This window comes from Stegostoma tigrinum, chromosome 20, assembly GCF_030684315.1.
Source record: "Stegostoma tigrinum isolate sSteTig4 chromosome 20, sSteTig4.hap1, whole genome shotgun sequence".
Taxonomy (NCBI): domain Eukaryota; kingdom Metazoa; phylum Chordata; class Chondrichthyes; order Orectolobiformes; family Stegostomatidae; genus Stegostoma; species Stegostoma tigrinum.
The window spans coordinates 41,872,821-41,888,385 of NC_081373.1; the positions used below are offsets into that span (position 1 = coordinate 41,872,821).

The 15,565-nt window shown below is 40.4% G+C and overlaps 1 protein-coding gene across 1 annotated transcript; it reads left to right on the forward strand.

Annotated features, from left to right (window-relative positions):
- The first annotated feature begins 7,671 nt into the window (after nt 1–7,671).
- hhex (hematopoietically expressed homeobox) lies at nt 7,672–14,614 on the forward strand. The gene is made up of 4 exons (XM_048551583.2): nt 7,672–8,246; nt 10,231–10,409; nt 10,929–10,979; nt 13,839–14,614. Exons 1-4 carry the CDS (start codon nt 7,886–7,888, stop codon nt 14,076–14,078), a joined length of 831 nt encoding a protein of 276 aa, XP_048407540.2. The 5' UTR covers nt 7,672–7,885; the 3' UTR covers nt 14,079–14,614.
- Nucleotides 14,615–15,565: the final 951 nt, after the last annotated feature.

Sequence of the window (15,565 nt, forward strand, 5' to 3'; positions counted from 1 at the left end):
AACTGAAGCCCATTCCACCCAAACCAATCTTTGAGTAATATATTTAACTCCTTGACTTTTTTTACCCTTTGCCTGTGGCTTAGGCAGTGATCTAGAGATTATTGCCTTGGAGTTTCTGCTTTGTAATTTAGCTCATAATGTACAGAAACTTTCGTGGGTACCTCCCTTCTGGTCCTATTAATGTCATTGGCCCCTTCAGAAACTCACCATATTGAAGGTCTTAATCAAATCCCTTAACTTGCCCACCAATGTTGAACAGAGCTAGGTACTGCCACAATCCCTTGTCTCAAGGGTGTAGTTAAAATTTGTGCTGAGGAAGATGCAATTGTCTTCATTGATGAAGCTCAGAAGAGTGGACGCTACATTTTAAAAATACTGTTTGCTCTGGCACAACACAGTAGTCAACAGCTTAGTGCCACTGTCACCAATGCCCACAAACATGTAGAGGGAGAAGAGGTGATTCCTTCAGAAACCCAGTGAGGAACACCATAAACAGCTGATTCTCATTCCAGCACAACCAAGCAGCTTCTAAGCCAGACAGACCAGAGGAGAAGCATTAACTCAAACTCGCAACCTAGGGCCAGCTGGATTCTATCCTATGACAGTGATAGAAACATGTCCCATTGACTAATTAGGCACAATTATTAAGATTATTAGGAATGAGGCATGTCACATCTGTCTCTATTGGATGCTTGTGCTAGACTGCCTGTTCCGCCCCCAAAGACTGTGTGAAAAATTATTTCAGGTGCATTATTTTAACATGGAGGCTCTCTGAATCCCTTTGAAGCATTGTTCTTCTCAAAACTCCTACTCCCACCTATGTCTGTGTCATCTGTAAAATTTTAAATGTTGTATTTAATCTCTACATGCAAATAATTGGTAGAGTCTGTGGTATTTGAGACGCACAAGTCACAGCCTGCCAACGTGGAGATGATTTGTTCCTGCTCTACGTCCATTAACTAGTTCTCAATGCATGACAGCATAATTCACCAAATCCCATCAATGGAACTGTGGGTGCTCTGTCCAGTGTAACCCGTGCTTATTAATATCAGTCTTCCGCTCGTCTTCATTTCTTGTCTTCTGTATTCTACACGGTAAAGAGATGTGTGTTTGGGAGAGGAATGACAAAGAACAAATCTTTACCCAAAGAATGGCAGAGTGAACCAATTCAAGGTTCCTGCCCTGTTACATACATCGTATAAAAGATTAGATTAGATTAGATTACCTACAGTGTGGATACAGGCCCTTCGGCCCAACAAATCCACACCGCCACTTGAAGCATCCCCCTATAACCCACACACCCCTGAACACTATGGGCAATTTAGCATGGCCGATCCACCTACCCTGCACATCTTTGGACTGTGGGAGGAAACCGGAGCACCCAGGGGAAACCCACACAGACACTGGGAGAACGTGCAAACTCCACACAGACAGTTACCCAAGGATGGAATCGAACCCGGGTCCCTGGCGCTGTGAGGCTGCAGTGCTAACCACAATATTTATAGAAAGAAGTAAAAATGTCGAAAGAAGCATAACGGGAAAAGGGCAATTGTTTTAAAATGTGCAAAGAGACAAAAATCATTCTGCCTTTTAGATGATGTTAATCTAAGACCCTGCTGCTGTCCCAGGTGGACGCAAAAATGATCTTGAAGAGAAACACATACCAATGTCTTCTCATTAGAGCTGAAAAAAGCCGCACGGTTAACATTTTCTAAATAAATATATTTTTCCGTGCCGAGGAAGCATCGCTCATGTGAAATATGAACTCTATTTCCCTCTGGACAGCTGCTGCCTGACCTGCTGTGTATTCCCAGCATATGTTTTTTATTTGTTTCAGATTTTCAGCAACCGCAGTGCTCTGTTGTCGGATATAAATGCAACCCTAGATTCGCTCTGAACTAAAATATATTTCATCCCTAATTATCGGCTCCAGCATATTCTCGAGATGAGTGCTGAGAGGTAAGTAATATGGTGCTAGAATATTGATAACACGGTGTAGAGCTGGAGGAGCACAGCCGGCCAGGCAGCATCAGAGGAGCAGGAAAGTTAAGGGTCGCGGACCGAAACGTCATTTTACCTGCTCCTCTGATGGTGCCTGACCTGCTGCGTTCCTCCAGCTCCACACTGTGTTATCTCTGACTCCAGCATCGGCAGTTCTTACTATCTCTGGTGCTAGAACATACACGTATTTGCTTGAAACATGCCGCCAGCGAGACAGACACTGCCTCCCTTGCTCGATCCGTACATAATTGTAAATATTGATTATTTGATTATCTTTCCAAACTAATCATGTCTTCCCTCAACCTGACAGTCTTGCGCTGCCCGTCAAATGGAGAATTTCCTGAAATGCAGTGATTATCACCTATTGTTCACACAGCTGTAGACCAACTTGTGCGAAAGGAAGGCGTATGGGGAACGCAGGCTTCTGGAAGCTGCCTAAAAGGTTTGACGATGGACTATGTCACTGGATCAATTTTTGATTTCTTAAAATGCCCAGAAGAAAAGAAAGGTTTGAAGATTCTGGGTTAAGTTTGCGGTATTTTATAAATAATTCCATCATATAGTAAGCGTAATTACAATTTTAAAAGCAGAAGAATCATTTAAAATTATGCCACTCTTGAAGATTCAATTAGTTTGAGTTTAGTTGATTGGAGTTGAATTGATTTTTGTTGCGTGTTTTGAAAAATCTTGCTTAAAGATTCATGGTGCGTTTAAAACGAAAGTAATTGTTCTGGAAGGATCCTTTTATTGGGAGGGGAATGAAGGACTGTCGTTTGAATTGGTCAACCATCGACAAAATGAACAGTGCTAAGCCTTTCCTACGTGTGCGATCGATGTGACATTGAGCTGCGAATTAAAATCTTACCTGGAAACAGTGTTTTAATGTTTGCTGCTTTAGGTGAGCTTACAGAAGATACTGTCAGCTACATGGTTGTTGAAAAATATGTGCGTGGGATTTGTTGTTCTCTGCAATCCAAAATCACTTAAAAGTTCACATTAATGAAGGAAGTGCTCAGGTTACAAGGACATTTTGTCAGATACAAGTTTATACTGGGAATATTTTCAAAATGGATTTGTACGGAATGGTTGAATGGATACCCAAACCTTCTATAGAAATCAATCAAATTGTTATCATAACTTATGACATCAGTCTATGAAATTGTCACTGCTTGAGATTTTGATGTCTCGAATTATTATACAGACGCCGAAATGCACGAAAAAATATCTACGCTATCGATACCGATCTGCATAATTTAATTAATAAAATGCATTACTCCTCAATACATTTGCTAAGGAGTACTTTATTTCTTATTTATCTCATGGGAAACTAACCACATAACGTTTTCTTATGAAAAACCCTTGATTTTGTTTTGTAATATGTAATAATAATTAGTCATCAAAAAGGTGATAGATATTGCAATCTTTTCTTATTTTAGGTTCAGATTGATATTAGCAGTCCCAAATGGGACGATTAATCTATCTAACTGTTTTTTGCCAGAGAATTATATTCTGCATAAAGGCATGTTTTGTGAAAAGGAACTGTTGGCTTGTCTCTGATATCCATTGAATTTGTTGTCATCGCCCAGGTGTGCGCTGCACGAACCGCAGAAACCAGGACTGTCAACCCAGGCAGATCCAACCCAATTACACTCGGATCCTTGTCTGCCGTTTGTTGTGTTATAATTTGCTGGACCTACGATTTTCAATGGGATCTGAACCAGTTTGTATCACCAGCTTGGGATATGTGCGAATTCAATCTCGTATATCTCCCCCTTTCCAGCCAAGTGTACCTGCAGTGACCTCCGTAATAACCGCCTGAGCATCCCTGTCCATCTGTGACATCTTTCACAGACAAATATATTTCTGTGGAGAAGCCTCTCTCAGTGAGGGGAAAAATACTTGATGAAGGTACTGCTCCAGGCTTTCTTGGCGGTACTGAAGCCTGATCAAGTGTTGACAATGCATAACAGTGGCCTCTCTGCATTTTACAACGCTTCACATGTTATATGGCCCCTAGCACTCTTCCATTCAGAATAGATTACAGTTATCTTTAAGAGGCTGATGCAAACTCGTTTAAACACCGGCGTGTTTTACCAGTGGCGCCGTCCTGACCAACCATCGTTTGACGCACTGGAATCTTCAGCGCGAATATTCTCAGCTCTTTGATTTGGAAAGACTACAACATAATTTATTTTATCTGTCAAGAGCTGTTCTAGGGGCAGGTGCCCATTACGGCGCCAACAGGCAGAATGATTGAACAGTGAGTGTCTTGTAGTGGTTTAAAGAGCCTTCTTCAAAGTCATTCTTCATATCCGGATTTGTCATTCGAAGCAATATAAATTTACCCATGTTTTATGAGCATCAAATGACGGAAAATGACCAATGTTGAAAAGATTTGTAAAAGGCCGGCTGTTTACAAAGTCCAGCGCAGTGTAAACAGAAACTTAAAATGCAGGGTAGGGTGAAACCCTCCCGCCCCCCCAATAATATTAATTCGTTGTTGCCAATCGCGCCAGAACGTCACTTATTTCCTGTACTGGCAGAATTCTATGCCCGCTTTCGAGCATTGCAGATCACCAGCAATTACTCACCAGCTCATGATTATATTAAACATAATACCCACTCTGTTAAATGTCCTAACTCATCCGGGTCACGACAACAGAAATTCGACTCAGCATTTTGGGATACTGGGGCCACTTGCGGCAGGCCACCATTTCCCCAACCAATGAGCAGTCACATCAGGACATATGGTTTTTTAAACCCTCTTGCTCGATATCGCGGTTCAGATAATATTTATCTAAAGTTGTTTGCAATTCTCAGAATTTACCATCTCAGTTATTGAGAAGGGGACCGTATATTTCAATGCTGAAATGATGTGAGGGTAAAGCTGAAAAGATTACAACAGATTATTCATTTGCCAGTCAGCCAGAACAATTCTATTGCTCCGTAGTTACCTATAACCTATTAATATCTTCAGCTTATTATCATGAATTCCTTCTGTTTTGTTTTCCTTCTCAAGTTACTGAGTTGAAATCGATTTGTGTACAGTAGTTACAAGTTCACATCATGGAAATATCAAGACGAATACATCTTACTGCAGCAATAATTTTATTTCCAGTGTCTCAGTTTCTGATTGCTCTTGAAAGAAAACTATTTTTAAATATATCTCCAGCACAGCTTTTTATTTTTGTGACATGAAATTTAATGGCACCACAGCTTATTGCTATATCGGATTGAATATGTATCTGAAATAAATCATTTGATCGGTCAGAAAATGAGCAAATGGTGTAGATTCCGAATGCCTCCTGTTGTTTTTTTTCACTGGAAAGGTATATTCGATGGCTGAGAAGTTCGCCCAATCCGGTTCTGTTTTTAACCTATTGACATTTGCAATTATTATGATTCACCTCCAACAAAAAAACAACCCCGTCATCACAAGATGAACAATGAGCTAAAAAGCAATCGTCGTCTGATGTATTATTTGGGTCATTTGACGAATTAAATGATTTGATTGCATTTATCAATGTATTGTTTGATATAATCACTATAGAACGATCTACTCACTGAGATCTACAACAATCGGAGATAATTACCAGATTGGACAATTAATATTAACTACATCAAACTAAAAGACAATGGCCAGGTTAAAGAAGTTTAAACGTTGTAATTTAATTGTTTTAAAGTGGGTCAGAATAACCGTTTCAGTGTTAACCTAGATTAGTTTGATACTTCTGTTATAGTCTTCAAGTTACAAGTGGGTCTCTGGGTGTTGGGCAATTCAAAAGGTTACAATATCGCATGGTTTATTCTGGCAATCAAGTTGATCTTCGGGATTATGTTCGTAATCTTTCTTTTCAGAAACAGGCATAGCCAGCGCGATTTACCAAAGAGAGCTGCATCACTTTTCGATCTGATTTGCTTCCTTTCTATCCCTGTACTATTTTCAACGTCAACTCAGCCAACGAGCTCGCGGGAAATCAGAGCCGAGTCGTGCAAACTGAATAAGTGTCCCTACAGAGTATATATTGAAGCGTGTTGCATTTTGCGTTCACAGTTTGAATAAAGCCAACATGATGCTTAGATGAAGCAGTGTCACATGCAGTGAGTCAGAACGCCTTTCATCCCAAACATGTGGCGGGATAATAGAAGCAGGTCCTTGTTTAGGCCGTGGTAGTATTTTTTGATATAAAGTCCAATGAGTTAAATTGTTCCATTTTAATTTACATAATGTCGTAATTAGGTTAAAACATGTTATAATAAATGACAAACGAAAGAAACTAACAAATTGTGATTTTGTCAGGTGATTAATGTGCAATATTTTAAATTATGAGTTTCTGCCTCTTAGACTGAAATTACTTTATTCCAGTTTTAAGGATTACTATTGTGAAGTAAGTAAGTAAGAAAAAGGCGCATTTACTGATTACAACGATAATTTGAAGGTTTTATGCTTGATCTCTGAAGTTACTGTTTTGCTAATATTTTTAAGTATCGCTATGAATTAGGCTGTAACTCGCCTTGTGTATTTTGAACGTGTTGTTTGATCAACAATTTAGCAGAAAGCCGAAATGTTCAAAATGTCAATTCTCCTCGTGTCGACGTGTTTAGTAAAATGGACCAAACCACTGTGTATTGGAATTCAGAAGTGTTAAGACCCACTTACTATGCATTTAAAATAGAGCTATTTCGCAATCATTCTTCGTAATATGCATTTTCCTTGAAGTACTGTATTACTAACTAATGCAGAAGTGAGAACACTGAAATTGTTAATTGTTTTGTGATGTCTCACTCCCTGAAGTTAGCGGTTGAGCCCCAAGGCCGTTTGCCATCAGCAGGCAAACGCGAATCTGATAATCGTTGTAGAACCTTCCCAGTCAGCACCCGATACAGCCGAAGTGTTGTTTGGTTCCGACACCATTTATGTCCGTTGCACCGAAATGAGGCGGTCACTGTTTACGAAAAACACAAAATACAATTAACGTTAAAATACTTGGATGAAATATTTAAAAGTCTTACCAAAAAAACCCCAAAATCATGTTGGACAATTATTTCTTTTTAGTCAAGGGTGCCGTTTTGTGTTTCAATCCACGGTTTCAAGAATTTCTTGGCCGGATTTGCTGAAGTATTCGGAATGGAAACGGTACGTGTGCCGAATTCCCAGCAGCACTCGTGTGAAGGCTGATGTCGGTAGATGCAAGCGCGAGGATTATTTTTGCGCTACCAACACTGGCTGAAAATTACGGCCTGTCGCCATCTACAGGGACAGCGGATGTCAATATTCTACAAAAGCCACGATGAACTGGATGGCCTCACTGCTCTGTTTTCTGTGAACGTGGCATTGTTGTTTTTGAGGTGAAACAGTTGCCAAGTGGAACGTACTGCCTTGTGCAGATTGCTCATGTGTAGATGACATAGACAACATTGTTAGTAAATAAGCAGTCCCTGGCACCCAGGCTAACCAGTAGCCTGTGTTTCTGACTGCACACTTCGCTCTTTCTCTGTTTACCTGGGGCGACACATTTTCATCTCCCTGTCACCTGAAGGTGGGACCCTTACGGCGGCTGCGCATTGGGACGAGAGGGGCGGGCCGACAGGTCCGGGCACGAGCCCCGGGTCGGTAGCCAATCAGCAAAGGGGACGGCGTGGGGAAATTGAAACAGGCGCCGTGGCCCCGCCCAGGCCGATAGAAAGCTCTGGCGGTCCGGAGAGTCGGCGGAACCTTGAGCCGTCTCCGAAAGAATCCCTGCGATAGTATCGCGCCCATCGGAGCCTTGAGCTGCGCAAGGATCCCATCCTGAACGCTGCTGAAGGGCGGACAGCCCCCCCCCCCCCCCCGCGCCACCCCCCTCTCTCTCTCACACTCACAGAGCACTGGGTCCGCGCCGTCATGCAGTACCAGCAGCACCCCAGCTCTTCGGCCATGAGTGCGAACCTGCCGCTGTACGCGCCCACACCGATGCAGGCGGTGCACCCGACCCCATTCTACATCGACGACATCCTGGGGCGCAACGGGGCTCCTCACCCGACCAGCGTGGCCCCTGGGCCGGCTCTACCGTCCCCAAATTCCTCCTTCACCAGCATCGCTTCCCCGTACCGGACTCCCATCTACGAGCCAACTCCCATCCACCCGGCCTTCCACCACCCGGCGCTGACACCGTACGGCAGCAACGCCTTCAGCGGACCCCTGTACCCTTTTGCCAGGACTGTTAACGACTACACGCACGCATTCCTACGGCAGGACACTCTGGGTAAGAACCCGTTTTTGATTTCTTCTTGCTGCCAGCGAATGTGCTCCTGCGATTTGTTGGGACTCGGTTCTGTTTTTGTTTTGTTCCAGACGATAGGGGAATTTTGCACGGGGTTGGGGGTGAGGGGGGAGCAGGTGGTTTTTGATGGAGATATTCGGTCTTCCTACAAGATCCTGTTGTGTGTATTCCTTTAACTGTGCCGAGGACCTAAGAAAAATGCGCCCCTGGGGACACTTCGAGCAGCGGTTTTCGATCGCTGATTTAAATATAAAATTAAAATCGTTTGCATACTTGGTGTCGATTGGCGATTCAAGTCCAGACCTGGTGGAATGAGACTTTCGAGTACAGGTTTCTGAACGAAGTCGTCCTTCTTGCTGATGCCACACATCCAGCAACGCGAATACAGAACCGAAATCTATTACATTCGTACAAAAGTAATAAAGCGGACCATATCTGAAGATTGCTGTTGCGAGCTCAAAATGAAAATGAAAGAACTACATAGGCAGTGCATTCTTTTACATTTCTACCCGAGTCTCTCCCCTGGGAGAAAGGGATCGTCCAGTTGTTTTTCTCTTAATACCAAATCTAATATAGGACGTTGTACTTATTTTTGTGGCTAACTTATATGTTTCTAATAGCCGTTCGGAAAAAAAAATTCGTCTGTAAACTTAACGAGCTTTACTTTTGTAAATCCGTTCATTATGTCCTAATCGCACCTTGGGCTAATTCAACAGCTTGTGCTCTGTGTGATTGACCTTTTTTCGTTCATACAGGAAGTCTTGAGCTCTCGATAGGAGTAAATCTGGTTACAGAGCTGTTAAATGTTTTCCCCTCAGTCAGAAGCAGACTCTTCCCCGGGAGTCGTGCACGCTGCTGATTATTTTATCGACATCCTCAATACAGACATATACAGGAAACACTCGGGTTCTGATAGCCGGGATACGTTTTTCTGATATTGTTCATTTCCTCTGTGTGGGATGTGACTTGATGGCAGCTAAAATAACCAGTTGCTTCCTATTTTTCTTGTGGCTGCTTTGTAGCAATTGAAGCGAGGACTGACGCAAGCGAAACTCTCGGAAAAGAACAATTACGCGGAAATTAGAAGGATTTAATTGCGTTTTGATTCTTGCTAAAGTCAATTTTTGAACGCGCTAACTTAGCATACTCAGCGTCAGGGATGAGAATTTCGTTTTGTCATCAACAAATGGGGCATTTTCTGGGAAGAAAGCAGTACACACCAGAATGCATAAAGTAATTTGATAAGCATTAAAAAAACACGACGAATTTATTTGGCCTTAACTGGAATGTAAATAAGATTACGCTGCTTTCTCGTTTACATTCAACTGGACGGAGACTTTGGATTGCACAGTAGACCAGCTGGTCTCCATACGCACTTTAAAAACTTTAGCACATTTTAAAGATTACTTGTCCTATAATGAACTGTTATATAGAAACCATAAAACAGCCGAGCTTGGCTTCCTTGATTCATTTTTGTCAACGAGCAGAAGGAAATAACAGCCCTTTTGCAAGATAGACCAACAGGAAACACATTGACGGAAATGTTGCCATAGTCTTTAGTTGGTAGGTTTCGCACAAACTTTCAGGGCTCGTACGAAATCAGTGTTTTATTGTGAGAAAGAAAAAGAGCCCGGACTTATTTTTCAATGTCCTTGTCTTAACGTGCTTTTAGAGCGTTCATAAATGACCGCCTAAGGGTCAAATGAACGTGAGCAAGTTTAATATGAGTCAAGTAAACAAGCAATTTATAGACATATTTAGCCTTGTATAAATCTAAGTTATATAATAAAGGATAAATAATTCTGCATTGCCGTCTTATGTTTACGTCGATTTTTTATAACATAAAGCGAATATACAAACCATTGTTCAAATGTCACGTTAAAACCGTGGCTGATCCAATTAACACTTGGCTAAATGATCAAATATTATCATTCCTATTGTTTCAGTTGTGTTTTTCTCCCTGCAGGAAAACCACTGATATGGAGCCATTTTATTCAAAGGCCGCCGCACAAAAGGAAAGGAGGACAAGTTCGATTCTCAAACGATCAGACCATTGAACTGGAAAAGAAATTCGAGACCCAGAAATATCTCTCGCCTCCTGAACGAAAACGGCTCGCCAAGATGTTGCAGTTGAGCGAGAGACAGGTATACGAACAACTGAAAGCTGAGCATTTAAAAATAATTGATTGTTGGTATTTTTACACAGACAGGGTGTGCATAAAGGTTAAGTGTACATTGTCTGCATTTTAATAATGCAAATATTCAATGATTTTAATATTTTTAATATAAGGTAACGCTAATTTCATACACAACCAAAGCTAAACAGATTCCATGCTTCCCACCACCGCCATATAATCTGGAATATTATCTTTGGATCTTTCAGTTCATAAAGTGCTTGCAGCTATTTTCAAATCATGATCCCGCTGCTTTTTTTTCGTTCATTTTATTGTTCCACATATTTAATGAGCACTTCCCTCGTCTTCCTCGTTCTGGAGTTGTTGCTAATTCTAACTTATTAGAATTTTTTAAAAATGCAAGAACACTGTATTAATTCCAACATATGTCTCTGAAAGCAGCAGTTACGCTGAGTTGAACTTACACAGATCGTGCAAAAGCTACCCTGTTCGCTAAAGCGCGTGGTGTTTTGGTTTTGTTTCTCTGCAGGTAAAGACTTGGTTTCAGAATCGCAGAGCTAAATGGCGGCGGCTGAAACAGGTAACGGGGAGATTCTGCTCCTACCTATTCTCTAGAGAAAGACGGTTGTCGTTGTCATAGCAATGAATGTTCCAATGAACTTATCATTAATGTCGCAGCCTATTATATTTTGTGTGCGGAAGTAATTTGGAAGCTGTTTAACCTCTTTACCTTGATTGAAAAGACAAATAGTCTTGCTGGAATTCAGGGTGAAGCACTGAAGCTGCACAAATGTTAAAAGCTTCTAATGTAGTTCCTATGTCAATTATTTTGGCTGTTTCTATTAATTCTCAAGCAATCCCATATGTTGTCTGCCCAATTAATTCTTGCGGACTAACCTAAATGTCGGCAAAGTATCCTGGCAATTCAAGAATATTAATTGTCCCAGCATTGAACGAGCACACACGAGTAAATGTATTTATAACATTAAGGACACGCGTTACATAATAAACACGGCTGATTGTATTTCCAGCTTCAAATATAGCCGGTTAGAGCGGAACCTGATTGGAGCAGGCTACAATATTTGCACCGCAACTTGGAACTTAGAACTTACCTGCCAAACATGCATGGTTTAGAAACTTCAATTCCCTGTCATCCTTTATCAGTCAGTTTTAAAGAGGCTGCTGGATCCCGTTTAGAGGGAAGTTCCAGATAGTTGGTTCGCACCATGAAAACCAAGTCAGAAGGTAACTTCGCACGGTCCTCGCTGACAATTCCATATTTTGCCGTTTAACCCTTATGCCACTAGTAAAATCCGAAAGAACTGCCGACTCTGTAAATCAGAGGCACAGACAGAAATTGCTGGAAAAGCTCAGCAGGTATTCTACTGCAACTATTTGAAAGCATTAACTTCAGAAGCCTCACGATGACAAATCTATAATTTGACAGCCCCAAAATTTAAGTGGCAAAGTTCGTTCTTCATTCTGTCAATAAACAAAGGTACCGTGGCTCAGCAGTTAGCGCTGGAGAGCCAGGTTTGATTCTATCCTCCCATGATTGTATGTGGAGTTTGCACAGTCTCGTTGTGTCTGCGTGGGTTTTCTCCCGCAGTCCAAAGATGTGTAGGTTGGGTGGACTGTCCATGCTAAAATGCCCGTAGTGTTCAGGGAGTGCAGGCTAGGTGGATTAGCCATGAGAAATGTGGGTTACAGGGAGTAGGGGGTGGGTCTGAGATGGTGTTCTGAAGGGTCAGTTGGATTGGATGGACCAAATGGTCTGCTTCCACATAGTAAGGATTCTATAGAGAATCAAATTAGTCCAAGTTAATTTAAAGAGCCTTACTCTGCTGATGGCTGTTCTCCACCCCAGGGTAAATATACAATACCACTCTATTCCTGATATAGTACAAATACATTTTACCCAGTCCATTTTTGGTTGAATTAATTTTAGTGACAAATAGAAATTCCTGTTGTGTGTGTGTGTGTTGACGATAACCTTCTGTGGTGCTTACTAAGACTCTGAAATTGTTCTGGAAGTATTAGAAAATATTTTAAGATTATTTCCAAGTGCTCAACGCTGGATATATTTTTCATCAAAATGTGCAGAGTCACACCTCTGGATTATATGGGGCTTGAACCCAGGCCTCCTCTCACTAGACACGCACTGCACTGCAAGAGCCCTGGATTAAAGCTATGTGTTAGGTTGCCAGACTTGTGTTAACATGAATCCACAGTAGCCATGAAGCCTGGTGTGGTTCAAACCCATGTCCTCTGTCCTCACATACTCATAGGAACAGAACTAGGCCATTCAGTCTGCTCCAACATCAACTCTAAACAAGTTGGCAATTATACTATATCTGCCATTGACCTTTCAGCCTTCAATGACATTCCATTCCAGCCAAAAAGGAATTAATTCATTTAAAACAAAGCATTATTGAATCCACACAGTAGAAGCTCCTTAGCAGAGGACTGCGTAAATATGACAGTGATATAAGAACATGGAGCAAGGTAATCAGGCCTGAAATTGCTCTACTGTTTTGCTGAAACACCTTGCAATTATGTAAGTAACTGTTACTTGTGCAGGAATTACTCTTCAAATTGGTCCACAGTAATTATTCCCTTATAACCTCTCTAAATGCTATAGGACTATTATGTAAAACAGAGTGCCAGGCAAATGAGTTAATGCCTGAGGGAGAGGAAAAATTTTAGTTACTCATTCTGGGCATGTATGCCATTTGTTGCCTTGGCCCACTTGGTAGGATTGTTTGTGTTGATTTTTCTATATGGCTTTTCTGAAAAGAAAACATCAGTTTGGTTGATGCTACCAGCCTCCGAATTGCAGTGTAGCAAAGATTGGCTCTTGAGATAAACACAGAATATGTTGGAAATTCTCAGCTGTACTGGCAGTATCAGTGGAGAAGGAAACAGGTTTAATGTTTCAGGTCGATGACTTTTTATCAAAATCATTTCAATGTTTCTTGCACATACCTGATTTAATAGGGTTCACAAACTCCCAATGTAATGTAACCTGGCTATTAAATACCACCTAGAATGTTTTTCAACATCAGGCAATCAAAATGTACATCTGAAAATATGCATAACAGCTTAAAGCAATCCTATGTGGATGTTTGTCCCCAAGATATAAACAGCCCAAGAACTCGTTGCTCACACTTCAACACAGCAGTTGAATGCCTCTGTTGCAATATTGTGAATTCGTGCTCAATTTTTAGCTTGGGATAAATGAAGTAGAAATCTAGTACATCTCTAGCAAAAGGCAGTGTCAAAATGCAATCATTTACATAATCGTGATGAATCGTCCAGATTATTTTAAATGCTATAAAAGGCTGTAAATCATGAACTTTCAATCCAGAAGTTGTCTTGGCTATCTTACTCTTCCTACACTTAAGGTAAGAATAGAATTTTCTTTTATAAATAAAAACAGGAAAATCCTCAAGGGGCCAAAAGAGAAGAATCGGAGAATTCCGACCAGCCCATCGAAAGCCAGTGCGAGAAGCGTCGAGAGAGCTGCTTGAGTCCGAATCTGAATAAAGCGGTGTTTTTGAATGGCTCGCAATGCTCGACCTCCCCGGCTTCTCAGCAAAATGAATCAGATGTGTTAGAGGACAGCGATGAAGAGGTGGATATTGATGACGACAGAAGTACGTATCCTACAAATGTATAATTGAACCCATAGGAACACAATTCAGTTGGAGAATGGAAGGATAGTGGTTTATCCTTGCACTTTACTGGGAACCGGACTGATAGGTAGGATCAGTTTCCTACAACCTCAATAATGCGAAGAATGTATAAGGTGTGAGACTCAAAACATTTTTGTATGGATTAATGTTTAGTGAACAGACCCCTAAGTTGCGGAATCTAAACGCGATTCAATGAAAGATTGTTTTTAACTCAAAATAACACAGTCTTATATGTATGTACAGTACATAATTTTTGTAATTCAAATATTTTAATAGTCATGTACAGGATATGTTTTTGTTGTACTATTCAATTTTGTAAGAAAATTGTTAACTGTGGGAAAAAAAATGTCGGGTAATTTATACAACCAGCCAAAATAATGGCGCCTGTGAATTTGGTATCTTTCAGTAAAAAGTTTTAGTGGTTATATACCTCATACTCCAAAAGTATTGTGTATATTGTGTAAATATGTGTTTGGTTAATGCTCATATGGCTAATAAATGCAGAAAAAACATCAACTTACTTATGAGTTCAAATGTGAACTTTATTATTCCAACTCCCCCTACCTACTGCAGGTATCAATTACCAATAAAACATTTGGTCTTGTTGTTTCTTTATACCTTGTAATAACCCTATCAAATTGGAATATCATTTAGCTTTTGCATTAGTTTAACCATATTTTTATGTGTAGGTAGATCCAAAAATAAATTATTTGGTGTAAGGATAGACTGAAAACAGTGTATTGAATAGCAATCCAATGAATCAGCACATTGATATTTAGACTGTATTCTGGTAATTTTCTAGTTTATCAGTAGTTAGCAGCAGTGTATAAAGACAAGAGGGTGCCTGAGATATATCGTGTGGATAAACTATGCACAGGTACTTAGTTAAAAATTGGCCACATGTCACTACCCTAATGTGAGGTGGTTTTGCTTTATCTCAAGTCACAGCATTCACAATTCTCTGAACTGTAACACACGTGCTGTTGCCGTGAAGAACTACAATGCCAGTGAAAATTTTTTACTTTATTTGCTACAATGTAAGGTAATTAAGTTCTTTTTCTCTCTGTTAAGATGATGTTAAATAGTGTTACATAGTGTAAACTGGAATCTTGAAATATATATTTTTCAGTGTAGTCCAAATGTTGTTCTCGTAAAAGGCGCATAGCAAAGCTGAAGAATTTGTTTGATAAGTTATCAGGTATGAATATAGCTGAAAATTTGCTCTTTTCCCTCAAGCAACTTGTTTTATGTTATAAGAATGAATTGTGCTAAAATCTATTTCTATTTGAAGATAAAATCGTGTTTTTCAGCACTTTCAATTTTTTTAATCAGCAAAACTCCAGATGGTAAGAGAATAAAATGTTCCCCAATTAGAAATATGCTGTTCAGAATAGATCACAAGTTAATAGCAATGTATTGTCATTATCTTATTTATATTATTTCTTTGGGAATTACCTGAATTTATTTAACT

Excerpts from the sequence above, each read along its gene's own strand:
- hhex (XM_048551583.2), top strand. The coding sequence starts at position 7,886 with ATGCAGTACCAGCAGCACCCCAGCTCTTCGGCCATGAGTGCGAACCTG. Across the intron at positions 10,410-10,928 it reads TGCAGTTGAGCGAGAGACAG|GTAAAGACTTGGTTTCAGAA; the intron begins GTATACGAACAA and ends GTTTCTCTGCAG. Across the intron at positions 10,980-13,838 it reads AATGGCGGCGGCTGAAACAG|GAAAATCCTCAAGGGGCCAA; the intron begins GTAACGGGGAGA and ends AAATAAAAACAG.